At 37.1% G+C, this 15,063-nt stretch overlaps 1 protein-coding gene across 1 annotated transcript; it reads right to left on the minus strand.

Moving 5' to 3' along the window:
• Positions 1-13,615: 13,615 nt before the first annotated feature.
• Positions 13,616-14,074, minus strand: K441DRAFT_508876 (uncharacterized protein; the record flags this gene model as incomplete). The annotated part of the gene is made up of 2 exons (XM_067642077.1): positions 13,616-13,926; positions 14,038-14,074. Coding segments are annotated over 2 exons (348 nt in total), but the record flags the coding sequence as incomplete, so codon positions are not given.
• Between the last annotated feature and the right edge of the window lie 989 nt (positions 14,075-15,063).

The raw sequence follows: 15,063 nt of genomic DNA on the forward strand, positions 1-15,063 counted from the left end.
CCATAATATAACCTCCTATAGTCTCTCTGGTGTTTTAATAGGTTATAGCCCTCTATATGGCTTATGTCTTGTCGGTTTATTCCTTTAGTAATTTAGACATTCCTTTATAACCTTTTTAGCTATTCTCTAGATTCCGTTAATAATATACTCCTCCTAAAGTCTTAACACTAAGCTTATAGCTCCATTATGTCCTTGGGTTAGTCCCTTATAAAAGTCTTTTATAAACTGCTTTGCTATACTTCTTAGGATATACCTTACTTCTTAATTTTCGTATATATCCGTTTATAGATCTTCTAGCTATGCTTTTAAAATTCTTTACGCCTAAAAGCTTTCTAGTATCTTATAGACTTTCTCTAGTTTATTGTCTTCTTAAGTTACTATAATTTTCGGATGATTATACCTGATTAATCCGTCTATATCCTTTTGTAATAAAGCCCCTAATGGCTTTTCCTCATTTTGTAGTTTAGCTTTGCGGCTTAGAGCATCTGCCCGCGTATTATCTGTACCTTTAGTATACTAAATCTTAAAATAGTATTCCGTAAGTATCTCTACCCATCTAACCTATCTTTAGTTGAGTTCCTTTGTTATTAGGAATCCCGTTAGGTTTTTATAATCCGTCTTAACTATAAATGGTTTCTCTGTACCTTATAAGAATGCTCTCTATTTCTTTAATACTGTAACTATACCTAACAACTCCTTATTATAGATGTTATAGTTTAACTCTAGTAGTGTCATCTTCTGACTATAGTATGCTACTAGGTGCTATCTATCTAGATGCTTTTATATAAAGCACGCCCCTAGTATATAGTCTAATATATTTGTTTCTATAACCGTCTCTAGTCCTAGTTAATAGATCTTAAGAACTGGCTCTTAGGTGAATAGCTCTTTAACTTTCTTAAAGAGTTCTCTTTACTCTTCCCCCTATGCCTATAGTTCTTCTTTCTTTATTAATCGCGTAAATGGCTTAATGTCCTTTGACCACTGCGCTATAAACCTTCTATAGTAATTGCAAAACCCTAGGAACGATCTTAACTATATAACGTTCTTTAGTTCCTACCAATTCACTATAGCCTTGATCTTCTTTAGATCTATACTAAGTTAGCCTAGTTTAATAATAAATCCAATAAAATTGGTTTTCCTAGTAAAGAACTCGCATTTCTTAATTGCTACTGGTATCTGTTCTTCTTATAGTCTCTTTAAAACCTATTTAACGTGTTCCCTGTGTTTTTCCTTAGTTATTAAGTAGATAATAATATTATTAAGATATACTATAACAAATTCATCTAAGTGTTCTCCTAATATATTGTTAATATACTTCTAGAATATTACTAGTGCGTTTATAAGCCCGAATTATATAACTAATGGTTTATATAGTCCTTCCTTTAACCTAAAGGCTGCCTTCTATTTGTCGCCTTCCTTAATCTTAATCTAATAGTATACCTATCTTAGATCTATCTTTATAAAGATTTGCGCATTGCCTATCCTATTTTAGATTTCGCTAATTAAGGGTAAAGGATACCTATCCTTCCTAGTGATGCTGTTTAACTGTCTGTAGTTAATACACAGCCTTAGTTTACCATTTTTCTTTAGTACGAATAGTACTGGATAACCCGCTAATGACTGCGATGGTCTAATGTATCCCTTTTATAGATTTTCCTAGACAAACTCTTTTAACGCTCTACCTTCTTCTTTAGTAAGCTTGTAGATTAGAAAGAACTTTAAACTTATTCCTAGTTCTAATTCTATTTTATAGTCCTATACTGCATATTCTAATAGCTTTTTACTTTCTAGTGATTATAGTTTCTTGCCGTACTTGTGGTATCTCTTTAGTATATAGCTTAGTCCTTTTTCTATTTCTTTATAGGTTGCTCCTACTTAGTACCATACCAACTTGGCTTATTATTGCATCTTGCGGCGTTAAGTATCTTTAATATTGACCTAACCTGTAATCTAATTGATCCTTAGATTGTATTCCTGTAACTAAGGCATGCTTAATACTGCCTCGTCCCGTCCCAATAGTAGGATATCAAAAGACATCTTAATTTGTTTTCCTTTAATAGTTATCTAAATAGGTCCTATTTCAAGATTGATGATTCCTCCTCTATAGGTTATTAGATCTCCTAAAATTGTAACTAATGGGTAAGGTTGCTCCTTTTGTCTATAAGGTAGTCCCATTCTCTTAACTGCTACTAGTGAGATATGGTTTCGCGTTGCTCTACTATCTATTAGCGCTTCGAACTACTGATCTTACTAATTAATCCATAAATTTAAGTGTCGTCCTTAAATTCCTTTAAGGGTCTGAGGCTCTACTACTAGCTCCCTCTAGTCCTATAGGCCTCTACTTTTCCTAACTGTTGGCTACTTAATCCTAGTGCACTTAACTCGCTTTTTGGCCAATGCTTAGTTCGCTTTTTATCTTTAATATACTATAGACACGTGTTCTTTGGGTATTTCCACCACTGTTGTCCATCTAAGCATTCTTCCATAAGGAATCTTCCTGGTTAAAGTACTAAACTTTCTTCCTTTTGGCCCTCTATTGGATGCTATCTATATATATATTTGGCATTTCTGTACTACTGCTCATCCGTCATCCAGTATATCCTTATAGGGTATTTCCAATTCTTTTCTTTCGGATTCTTATACATTTTATATATATCGTCCACGTATATAATCTATGATAACGTGTGGTGTGCTAGGTGCTTTAGGTTAACTCTTAGCTTATTTTCGTCCCTAAGTTTAAACCTTTATTATGCTGATCTAAACGTTGCAACTTTATTCGCAGGTATTAAGATACGTCTCTTACTTCTCTAGTCCTCTAAACGTTCCTCTAAATCCTTTAACGTTATAATTAAGGCTCCTTTAATATGCGTTATGGCCTTCTCTATAATTAGGTGGTCCTAGATAACTTTTTCATCCAACTATATATAAAAATCTTCCTACTTATTATTATGCCTTTACCTATACCACTTTTGGTATAGCTGCTAGAGTATATACGGTCTATCCGTAAGGAAATATCTCTTTATTACTACATCGTAATAGCCTTTAGTGTGTCGTTTCTCGAACCTGGTAGGAATCCCTAGATCCTCTTCTTGTTCCAGTTTAGTAAGCCACTTAGCTCTTAGTGTGCCTGCTCTCGGCCTATTGGTAATTCTTTATACTAGTGCTCTGTCCTTTATACGTCCTAATATGCTAGATCTCTTATCTAGTTTCTATTCTTGCTATAAGGTAATTCTTGCTCTAAATTCCTTTATGGTTTCCTTTATGTCGCGTTTTATAAGTAGATCTTTAAAGTCTTCGTGCTTCCTAATCTTAGTATTAACTTTTCAATCTTTAGGCCGAACGCTGTGTTCCCCTAGTAAGTCTTCTAGGTCTATATATCTGTCTCCTAGTCTAATTGCTGTTTGTGCTGTAGATTCTCTAATCTATAAAGAAGCTCCTGGCCTCTTATCTGTGGGTATTTTAATTTATACCCCGAATTCTTAACCCCTTAGATTCTTTAATCCTAAGCTTGCTTCTGACTTAAGTTTAGCCCCTGCCTTAGTTTAACTAGGCTTGACTGGTGTTCTTGTCTTGTCTTAAGAGTCCTAGATCTCACTTATCTCGTCTTAAGAATCTTATACCGTTGGGAATTCTTGTCCCGAGCTTATTTGTATGTTTTTGAACTAAGCTACTGCTCTGCTCTATCGGTTTCTGTCTATTATAGGTCCTTAAGCTTGCCTTATTTTATCTTAAGAATCTTAGTCGTCTCTTATCTCTTCTTAAGAATCTTAAGCCTTTGGCCTTTTGCCTTTATTGAGTACTAAAGTGGTTTGCTATCCTACTTCTTTTGCGTCTTATAAAGCGATAGATATTATATTTAGTGGGGTTTCGATCCCTACTAATGTTCCCTATTCTATAGTGGAATTATTCTCTACCTTTAGTATAATATCTCTAAGGTCTACTCGCTCCTAGTAAGTGGCCCTTATTGCCTTATCGTTACGGAATGTTTTGCCTAGGTTAAATTTATCGTCCTTAATATCCGATCTGTGAACTGGTTCGTTAGTTCCTCTGCATCCTATAGGTACTAGCTCCTATAGCCAATAGCTTACGCCGTACTTAGCGTCCTTATAAATTTGGCATGCGTTATTATAATAAAACGCAAAACTTTTAATTAAATATTCTTTTGTTCCTTATAGCATATTATTATCCCTCTGTACGTGTATATCGTCTGCTGGTCTTATACCCTTTACTATATAGTAACTCTACCTACTTCTACAGTCTTTGACGTAATGACCCTATTTTCCGTAATTTATATAAGCTCCTTCTTTAAACTATTTCTCTTATTATAGAGTCCGCCTAAATATCTTCTGCTATTAAGATCCCTAATTCGGCCTTTGCTCCTTGGACCTTTAATTACTTAATCCTTATCCTCTAGGTTTCTATAGTTTGCTCTATTTCTTATAGGCTTCTTTAGTACTACTTAGGTCTATTAGCTCTGCGCTATACCATAGTTTTTAACTTGGCTTTTGTTGTTGCGTACTCTACGCCTTATATAACTATAGAACTCTATTTTAGCCTCTCTTAGCCTGTTCCCTTTGGTAGATCTAATTGTTAATCTTAATTACCTAATCTATTAGTTCCCTTAGGGTGTCCGTATCTTCCATTAGGATAATTATATTCTAGACTTTAGCCTTAAGTCCTTATTTATACTGTGCCATAAGCGCCCTGTTATTCCACTCTACTTATATTGCTAGTGTCTGGAACTATATCGTATACTTAATTGCTAAAGTTCGTTGTATAAGGTTTTGGAGTTTTCTTTCCGCTATAGTTGTTTCTTTTAGGTCTCTAAATATCTGCGTAAGTCGTTCTGTAAATCCTTCCTAACTTAAGAATATAAATCACACGTCTTGGTTAGTGGTCGTCATTCTATTTACTTATATCTCTATAAGGTAAGGTTTAAACTACTTAAATGCTTTTCCTAATAAGAATAGTCCTGCATAGGCTATCCAATCCACAGGTGTAGGTAACTTTGCTCCCTCCTATAAGACCTTAAAGTACATCTACGTAAGAAATCCTTTAAGCTTTAACCTCTCTCCTATAAATCTCTTAATTAATAATAGCTTAATCTTTGCTGCTTTTATCCCATTAAGTCTTTCTTCTAATACTATATTATTAGCTGTTAACTAGTTAACTATTTCCTGTAGCTATCCGACCGTCACAGGTTACTATGAGTTAGTATCTGCTATACTGGTATCACCTCCTATTCTTAAAGTAGTTGCTGCCGTTGATGGCGTCGTAGTGGCTGCTTTTGGTGGCATGTTGTTCGACTTCTTGTATTGATACTGTAACCGGGTAGTGATTGTGTAACGAAACCTTGTAGCAAGAACTACAATGGGCTCGTCAATGGGCTAGGTATATAGAAAATGCAAGTATAAAAGTTAACAACGTAATAATAACTGGTGGAGTAGTTGCCCAATAGATTAACTCTAATTGTATTCTAAGAATTACTACGAGGAAGGAACTATCTAGGTAGGGACTGAGGGTCCTTAAATACACAACCGTACTCCTAAGAAAGTTGTTGCTCTATCTACTCTGTCTACTCTATTCGCTCTATAATAGATCTCATAGATTATACAGATTATATAGATTATATTACGTGACTCTGCTTACTATTCCTTGTTATATAGTTCCACGGGTTCTATCCTAGACCATGCTTATATTAACTAACTAGCTTCTTCCGTCTCTTCTCCAAGTAGTCATAACATCGTACTTAAAGCGTCCGTAACAACCGGAGGTTCCTTCGTTCTTCCTGTCTCCTCTTTTACCTATCTCCTTGTCCGATGCTGTCTATATCGCTATATTAACTAATAGATCCCTTAGTGGAGACTAGGGAGGAGTATTAGAGCGCCTCTAGCTCTTATAAGGAAGAAGAAAGAAGAAAAAAGGAAGGTATAAAGGAGGGAGTATTTATAGACGGGAGGAGGCCTGCGAATAGGAGATTAGGCAGCTATAATATAGATATTAACGTTGCTTGACTGATACCTACTAGACGCCCCTCCGTCCTTTCTAACTCCTCTTTTACCTATCTCCTTGTTAGATGCTGTTTATATCACTACGTTAACTAATAGATCCCTTAGTGGGGATTAGGGAGAGGTATTAGAGCACCTCTAGCTCTTATAAGGAAGAAGAAAGAAAAGGAGAGGAAGGTATAGAAAAGGGAGTATTTATAGACGGGAGGAGGCCTGCGAATAGGAGATTAGGCAGCTATAATATAGATATTAATGTTGCTTAACTGACACCTACCGGACACCCCTCCGTCCTTCTTATCTCCTCTCTTACCTGTTTCCTCGTTAGATGCTATTTATATCACTATATTAACCAATAGATCCCTTAGTAGGGACTAGGGAGGGGTATTGGAGTACCTCTAGCTCTTATAAGGAAGAAGAAAAGAAGAGAGGAAGGTATAGAGAAGGGAGTATTTATAGATGGGAGGAGGCCCTATAAGTACGTGATTTAGTAAGTACTAATAAGTATAAGATTCTCGTATAAGATGGGCTTAATTACTTACTAAAATATAGGGTATCTCTGTTACTGTAGTGGCTACTATAGTAGTAGAGACGCCTTAAATATTTAATATAACTAACTACTAAGGCTGTTAATAAGTAAAAGGTAGGCTACCCATATAGTACAAATAATGTAGTTATTAATATTGTTTATAGCCTGTTTTTGCTTCTAGTGTACGCGTAGATTATCCTTGTATTTAGCGTAGAGCTGGTTATAGGTAGTAAGCTAATTTAGGTCTAGCTTTGCTATTAATATAGCCGTGGGTAGTATATCCCTTAGTATAGGCCGACTTGGTAGTTCTAGCTTTAGAAGATCGTCTTTCTTTTTAAATAGGTCGATATACTGCTATACCTTATTAGTTTTGGCTATGTTTTGGATAATAAAGAACTATTAAATCTAATTAGATAGCTTATTAAGGATAAGGTTAATTTTTAATTCGGCAGAGGTTGTTATTTTTAGAATTTAATAGGTTAGGAAGGGTCTAGGTTAGGGTTTAGCTAGCGTCTTAGTAGAACCTTATTTAGACGTTCCGAACTTTTAATTTAATTTATTAGTTTGTTTATTAGTTGGATTTTATTACAGGGAGCGCGATTAATAACCCCTACTAATAGCTCTAACCACTAATTTTTAATTTGTAAATTGGCAGATCTATAGGTAATAGTTATTTTAAGTAGCTCTAGGTGCGGTATATATAAAATCTTAATTATAGTATAAAGAAGTTATGGCTGCTAATATGCGGTCCCAAGTAGTATATATTCTCGGAGGTTACGTAACTCCTTATATAAGTGACATTTCCGCCCTTTAAAAAAAATTTGAAAAATTCCAAAAATTGATTAATGCTATAGACAGTAGTAATATTAATCCGGCAATACTACTAATTCTCCCTATATACTATTATATGTATATCTAATAGCTCTAGAAGCGGTAAGAAGGTAGGACGGATAGGGGGGTTAAAATTTAGAAAATTGGATTTCGCGGTTAAGCTGTTTAAAAGTTAGGAAACTAAAACAAATACTATATTCTCCGCTTACCTCCGAGCTAGTATATGATTTCCTAATTAGGAAAAGTCGTTTACAAGTAGTTGCTGCTGCCTTTATATAAAATCTTCTTATTATACCTCTTTGGTCTTATTTATAGATGACTAAAATTATTCTATATTGAACCTATATTTAAATATAAGCCCTAAAAGCTTCTTAACTCGTAAGATTGCTATATAGGTTAGCCTAGCTATCTTATTCTTTTCCTTAATATCTAGAACTACCTAGTTAAGTATTAGGCCCTGGCTTTTATATACGGTAAGAGTAAAAGCCAGAGTAATTAGAAATTAACGCCGTAAGTAAGAGCCTCTTACACCCTCCTACTTACGAAGTACGGAAAATATAGGGATGACTTTCTTACTATCCTGTTAAGTGAATAGGGCAGGTCTGTTATACCCATCTACTATAATTAGTAGTAACTAAGGCTGATCCTTTTTAATATCCGCGTGTCCCTTCTATATAATATCTTTAACTATACTAGTAGTACCGTTTACTAAGCCTAGTTCAACCCAGATATTTTATATTAGTATTACTTTCGCGCTAATATATAGGGCTAGATTCTCTATAGTATTGCACTAATTAGGAGTAACTTTCCGCATACCTACACTAGTATTAATTAACTTAATAGCCACCACTGGCTATAAAAGGTCGCGAAGCTAAATAGCGTTATACTTACCTATAGCAGCGCGTGTGCTATATAGCCGAATTGTGTTATTAAAGCCCGCAACCTTATTGGTAGATAGGCCCTGCTTATACCTAGTTAAAAGAAGCTTTTAAGTTAAATCACTTATAGAATCACTACGTAGCTCTATAAGGGCGGTCCTAAATGCAAAGCTTTTAAGTTAAATCACTTATAGAATCACTACGTAGCTTTGTAAGGGCGGTCCTAAATATAAAGCTTTTAGCGTTATTACCGCCCTGCCGTATAACTTAATCTAGGATAGTAGTTTGGTTAATTACCTTATAGGCTTCTTTTCCGTAGCTAGCGAGCTCTAACGGCCTAGTGGGTAGATTACTATATAAGGCCGCCTGATTTATAAGGGGAAGCTAATAAAAATCGCCTACTAGTAAGATGTTTAAGCCTTTAAAGTAGTCGTTATTATATATAGGGTAGATTTAACGGAGGCGGCGATCGATCTAGGCTAGATATACTTACTTGATTATAGATTTCTTGTTAAGGACGAGATAGTAAATATCCTTAAAAGCTTGCTGTAGAGGCGTAAGACTAGTAGTAGGCAATTCCTTAAACGGGTAATTTACTAGCAACCTTAATAGATTGTATATAGTTCTGCCGTTAATATTAAAGGCAGCTACCCTAGTAGGGGCCGCTTAAGCCAATGGTATTAGCTTGCTATTAACCCTTACCATATTATAGAGCGTAGTAGAGAGGACAGTAATAAGATATAATTTGCCGGTTCCTGCCTCTTTATTAACGTTAATCCGTAGTAGAGAGGGGCCAAGGCCCACTTAGATCTGCCTATAGTAATTAACTATAACGTTATAGATATAACGCTAACCTGGTTATAAGGAGGACGGAGTTACTATTTGGGATAGGCGGCTTTATAGTAGAGGCTATAGCCATACTTCCTACTAATAAGTCCTCTTATTAAGCTGCGGGTACGTACCCCGATATATACTCTAGTTGTAGTTATAATTAAGCTCCCTATTACCAAGCCTATTAGGATCCTTAATTTTAACTCCGTTGGTATTTTAAACGTAGGTATATAGGGCCTTAAAGGACTAATATAACTCTAAGTCGTCTGCGAAATCGCCCTTAAACTTATTAATATTATTAGTAGTTTCGCAACCTTCCTCTAGTTTCTAATTATAGAAGTAGTTAGGTGGGTGCTAATAAGAGTTAATATAAGCCTAATAGGAAGCTATATAATTAGGGGCCCCAAATCTATTAGTATAAGTAGCCACTTCCTTATACTCCCTCTACGGGTAATAAAGAATAAGCTTTATACGGTAGAACTTAGGATACTACAGATAGGAAGGATCGCCGTTATATCGCGGAAAGTATGATATAACTTAAGGCCTTGCTCTTAGTTAACGCTTATAAGTAAAGTAATTAAAATAGAGTAGAAAATTAAGGAAAGTAATATCCTCTACCCTATCTAGGCGGCGCTTATATTTCTTATAGTTAAACAGTCCGTACCCTCTTAGTTGCCTATCTATAAGCTTATATATAGCGCTTCGATTATCCTTTTAGCGGCAGTCTAAAGCTACTATAGTCCTTAAGCCTTTGGAAAGGGGAATGTTAAGAAGTAGATAGTATACCTCCTACGCCAATCAATCGCGTTTAGTAATAAGCTTGTTTATAAACTTAGCTACTACTAAACTAAAGGCATAAAAACTATTGGCGTGCGGCTATACTAATTGGAGTAACTTTTAGTAGGAAGTTAACTTCTTCTCCTCCTTGCTGCAATATTTGCCTATATAGTTAATTATTACTAATATACTTATAGCAGGCGACGTATTAATATTTACCATCTACGCTAGTATTATAGCTGCATTATAGCTATTAAGAAGCTTATTATTACGCTATAGATAGAACGTCTAGTAATATGGATTTTGATCCTTTAATATAGCGGCCTTATTATAAAGAGAGTGTGGAAAGTAAAAGCGGTACTCCTTTACTCTAGCGGAGCCTTTCTTTAGTCTTAAGCAGTAAGATTTAGTGCAATTACGGTGCCGTTAAAATTGATTAAGGTAGGCGGTAAGAAGCTTACTAGTGTTAAGTTATTCCTTATAACTAAGAGCAGAAGGATATTAAAGATTAGAAGGCCTAGATTAATTAGGATTTATTATGGATATAAAAGCAGCCTAGTACTTAGTAAAAGCCGCCCTTAATTCACCAGTTGACGGATCTGGCCTTAGGGCTATTAAACTCTATAAAAAGCTATATATATAGCCGCTACCTTGCACCTACCACTTATATTAAGACCAAAAGTTAGTGCTATTAAACAGACCTATAAGCATGTGCTTCCTAAACAGATTAAAGCGGCGATGTAACTAGTAAGCAGTAATATACGGATTATTGTTAAGATTCTAAGAAGTAATCCGGTAGCGTTAAGCCTTATTAGCAGCCTTATATTTATTAAATAGAGGTATATAAGAGTGTAGATTATACTAATATAGATTAGCTGCGCTAAGTATAAAGAATAGAGACCCGCTCTTAATATTTTTAGCATAAGCCGTAAGCTTATTTCTCTTCTGCTTTTAGTAGGGCCTGGTGCCTTTAAGCTTCTATATATGCCGTATAATCTTATTTAGAACCTAACTACCCCTACTACTATTTATAAGATTATTAAGCTTATCTAAAGATAGACTATTTTTATTTAATTAGCTATAAAGGAAGCGGGTAGTATTAAGGGCTTGCTCTCTTATAATCTAATTAAATATATAGTAGTAAAATAAGGGGTGGCAGCCAAACTGACCGTCCTAATACTTAAGCATATACTTAGCGTACGCAGCTAGGGTAACTATACGGCTTTATAGTATATTAAAGTCGGCTTTACTATAAGGAAATAAAGTAGGAAAGGCGCCGCGTATAATAAAACTAGCTAATTGTTTAGAGAGAGGTATCTACCGCATAGTAGAAACCTCTAGGCCCGTTTATAGGTCTTATTAGTATTAAACCTCGCGACCTAAAAGTTCCAATTTATTAAGGTTAGGCACTAGATTAGGAACTAAAGTATCCAGTATATCGTTATTAAATTCGCTATCCAGTATATTACTGCTAAGCTTGGTAGGCAGAGGATTAATAACAGGAGGACGTTATATAGGAGTAGTAGGGTAAGCCGTTAGGCCACTAGAATTAGACTTTAACTTATTAATATAAGGTAGCTAATCTAATATAGAGCTATTTTTAGGTAAGCTGGTAAGCCAGGTGCTATATATTTTAACATTATAATAATTAGGATAATTAACCTTTAGAAAGTAAAGCCACTATACTATAGTAAAGCGCCTTATAGTATACCGCTTAATAAACCGCCGACTTAGGTATTTACCACCCTCTACTACCATAGGCTTCATGACTAGTATATCGAGTTTAGTAGGTAGCCGTGGTAGCTACCTCTAAGTCTTTAGTATATTCTGGCTAAAGTAGTAGACGTAGCTAGTATAGCAATATTACTGGCCGTGTATACGCACGACTTGCAGATAAACGTATACGCGCGTAATTAGAAGCTCCTCCACTGCGGTAAGTATAGGTAGGAAGCTAGGAATAGGCCCCGGATTAAGCCCGTTGCTTTTACTAAACAGGAGAAAAAGGGTTAGATCTTTAAGGCTATTGGCGTCCTTAATACAGGCTTTATATATACTTATATTATTACCCTCCATAGCTAGGCCCATTTAGAACTACTACTCCTTATAATAACTGCACGTCTCTATATATTTAGCCTATAGTATACTCCTAAACTTCTTAATTCGCTCCTAATTAACAGCCGAAACGGGTAGTAGTGTAGCCGTAGTTAGAGCTTGCCGCAAGGGAGCTTGCCGTAAAAGAGCTTGCTGTAAGGGAGCTTGCCATAAGGGAGCTTGCCGTAAGGAAGGTGGTATTGGTAGTAGGGTAGGTATTAGCGGTAGAGTAGGCATAGGAGCTAGTTCTAGCAAGGACGCATTTAGGCCATCTGGAGTGCCTCTTCTACTATATAGAGCTTCATCTGTGGTATATAGCGGAGGAGTAGGCAAGTGAGCTTTACCCCGTTAATTAAGAATGCGGTGCTCCCGTTGTATTGCCCTAATTATCTTCCGCCGTTAAGCCATTTTAGGGGTATCTTAACTGTTCTAGCCGCGAGGCAGGAAGGCGTTCTCAGTATTATTTTTAGGTGGTGTAGTTCGCTAGCGCCTTATAGGACGATTCCTAGTAGTAGAACCTAACTCTATAAGAGCTCTCCGCTTATTTAAATTATATTTAGAGGCCTAGAAAAGTAAGTAAAAGTAGAAGTAATATATAGGGAAGACGCGCCTTTAACCGATATAACTGGCACAGCTTTAAAATCTTATTTAAAGGGCCGTCTTTAACAAAGTTAAGGCGGGGCTTATAGATATAGCACTTGCTATACTTAATTATAGTAGGATCTGCCATATTTATAATATATATTATAGTATTAATAGAGGTGTTAATAAAAAGGAAGGCGCAATACTAGGATATTTTAATGTTTATAATATTTTAATATTCGTCACGTGGATTCTGCCATAACTTACCGCGTGTAAGTTTTTTTTCTAACCAATCAAAGGCTGGCTTGGCGAGGGTTTGAAAATTTGGACACCTATACACCTGAAAGTAATAGACCACTCGTACCTCGGGTTAAAAAGACCGCAAACCTAAATACACAGGGACCTTTAAAAGTATTTTTAATATCTCAAGTCACTCACGAGGGTGCAACTAGGAAATTAAAGAAAAAAATTGAGCGAAGGCGTTAACGGCGCATGGGATAGAGGAAGTCTAAGAGATGCCGTTTGTTTTAGGAAATGAAAGTATATTTGTCGACCTGAATCAGGTTGTCTTGCTATACCGACTCGGCTACCTACCCAATGACTCAGTCATTGACTCGGTCACTGACTCGGTCACCTACCCCTTTGATTCCATTGCCACCCCTTACCCCCCTTGTCTTTCCTACTTCCTACACCTTTCTTATGTATATAGAGGCTTTAGAGCCACATTCAATAGACAGAGTCCTCATTCTTTAATATTCCGATCGACAATATTATATGTTGAATCTCCTTCGCTGTGTATATTCGATCTGTGGAATTTCGTATATTTTTAAGGTGTGGCTATGAGTGGTTGCTTCAATATTCGTACAATTATCTACCACACACCAATCCTCTTCGATAGGTAAAATCGTATAATTAGGTATCAAAAGTCAAAACAAGCTACAAAAATATCCCAGGTATCCAAGCTTGGCCACGAAATCGTAGTACCAATATACCATTGCAGAAGCCATCCCTAATCCAGGCCCCAACGCCAGCATCGGTTACCATTACTCTTACGGAACTTGCTCTCTTTACTTCTTCGATGCATCTTTGCTTCCCCCGCCCAACCAATCACCTAGGGAACCTCCCGCACCTTTGGCGCCTTCAACCAAGCTCCCTCCGCCCCTCCCTACGTTGCCAGCCAGAGGCACGGTATATACACCTAGAGGACCTTGTTTTTCAATAGGTCTCGTGTACTCCTCTTTCCCGCCCCTCTCTGCATGATTCACACCTTCCTCTGAGGCTAGGTTCCCAATGCTTTCGCTTAGACAACCTCTGCCTAGTTGGCCCGCAGCAAGGTTGTTGACGCCGTCTTGGAGGGTATTGACTTGCTCTATGCCTATGACTTTGATTCTACTAAGTTGCTCTATCGACGAGTTAGTTATTACTTATAATGAGAACAGGAGAAATGTGAGACGAAGATGTTAAAGGGAGATCGAGGGCGTAAAGAGAAGAGGAGAATACAGCTTAGACTCACCCTTAGCAACGTAGGATGTCTTGTTATCCTTGGTAAGCTACTTCAAATACTGGCCCTCCATTCACGGCACCTGAGATTTGTACTGCTTGTTGTAGTATTCCTTCATCCACTCCGTGCAAGACTATGACTGTGACATGATTGCAATATCGAATAGGGAGTATAACGATGTAGGAGCGTCATATGTGTAAACAATATGCCCGATTTCTGAAAACAAACAGAACTTCAACCGTCTAGTTCGAGATAGATGCAAACGTACCACACTGATTTTGCGTCAGAGATACTCAACTTTCTCAGTTGCTGAAGAAAAATATGCTCAATGCCCGCCGATCGGGCTATTTAATAATTCCCCGCGGTCGTCGAAATCGGACTCTGCACCTGTACGTGATGACGGTCTTCGAAGTTCAGACTCAGCAGAGCCAACGTAGAGACGTCGCACAGTGCGCGGGTAGGACCTGGTAGTTGTCGAAATGTCCGTGGGCGGTTGTGAAAAGTTTTCACATAGGATAGTGAGATCTCAAAAACTACTACTAATGGTTCCCTCCTTACAGTAGACAACTACTATGTTCTCCTATTTATGCCTGTGTAATCCTTATAGGTACGACATAGAATCCAATGTCCCCTAACCCCTAATGGAAAGCATCGACAGCCTATATCGACGAACGAGCGAACGAACGAATGAATATACCCCCCTTCCTCACCCCTAGGGCAGTCGCCCGCGGAGCATGTGGCACTCGCCATTAACTACTGTATAATACTGCCTGGCAGCCTAGATAACAACCCCACGGTTTACCTTGTCTCCTCCCTACGACTGGTTACCCTAGGGAGGGCCTAGCAACCGGGCCTAGGCACAAAGTATATACACATATACATCCCGCTCGCCTTTCGGTATTAAAACGGTGGTTAGAATGGATTAATCCCCCTTACGCCTTCGATGGGCCTTAAGGGGGGGGGGAGGGAGAAATAGGGCGTATATGGCAATAGTCTAGAAGAGATAGCACATAGGGGACGGTTAAGATATAGGAAATA

Source organism: Cenococcum geophilum, assembly GCF_001692895.1.
Source record: "Cenococcum geophilum 1.58 unplaced genomic scaffold K441scaffold_15, whole genome shotgun sequence".
In the NCBI taxonomy this organism is placed as follows: Eukaryota; Fungi; Ascomycota; class Dothideomycetes; order Gloniales; family Gloniaceae; genus Cenococcum; species Cenococcum geophilum.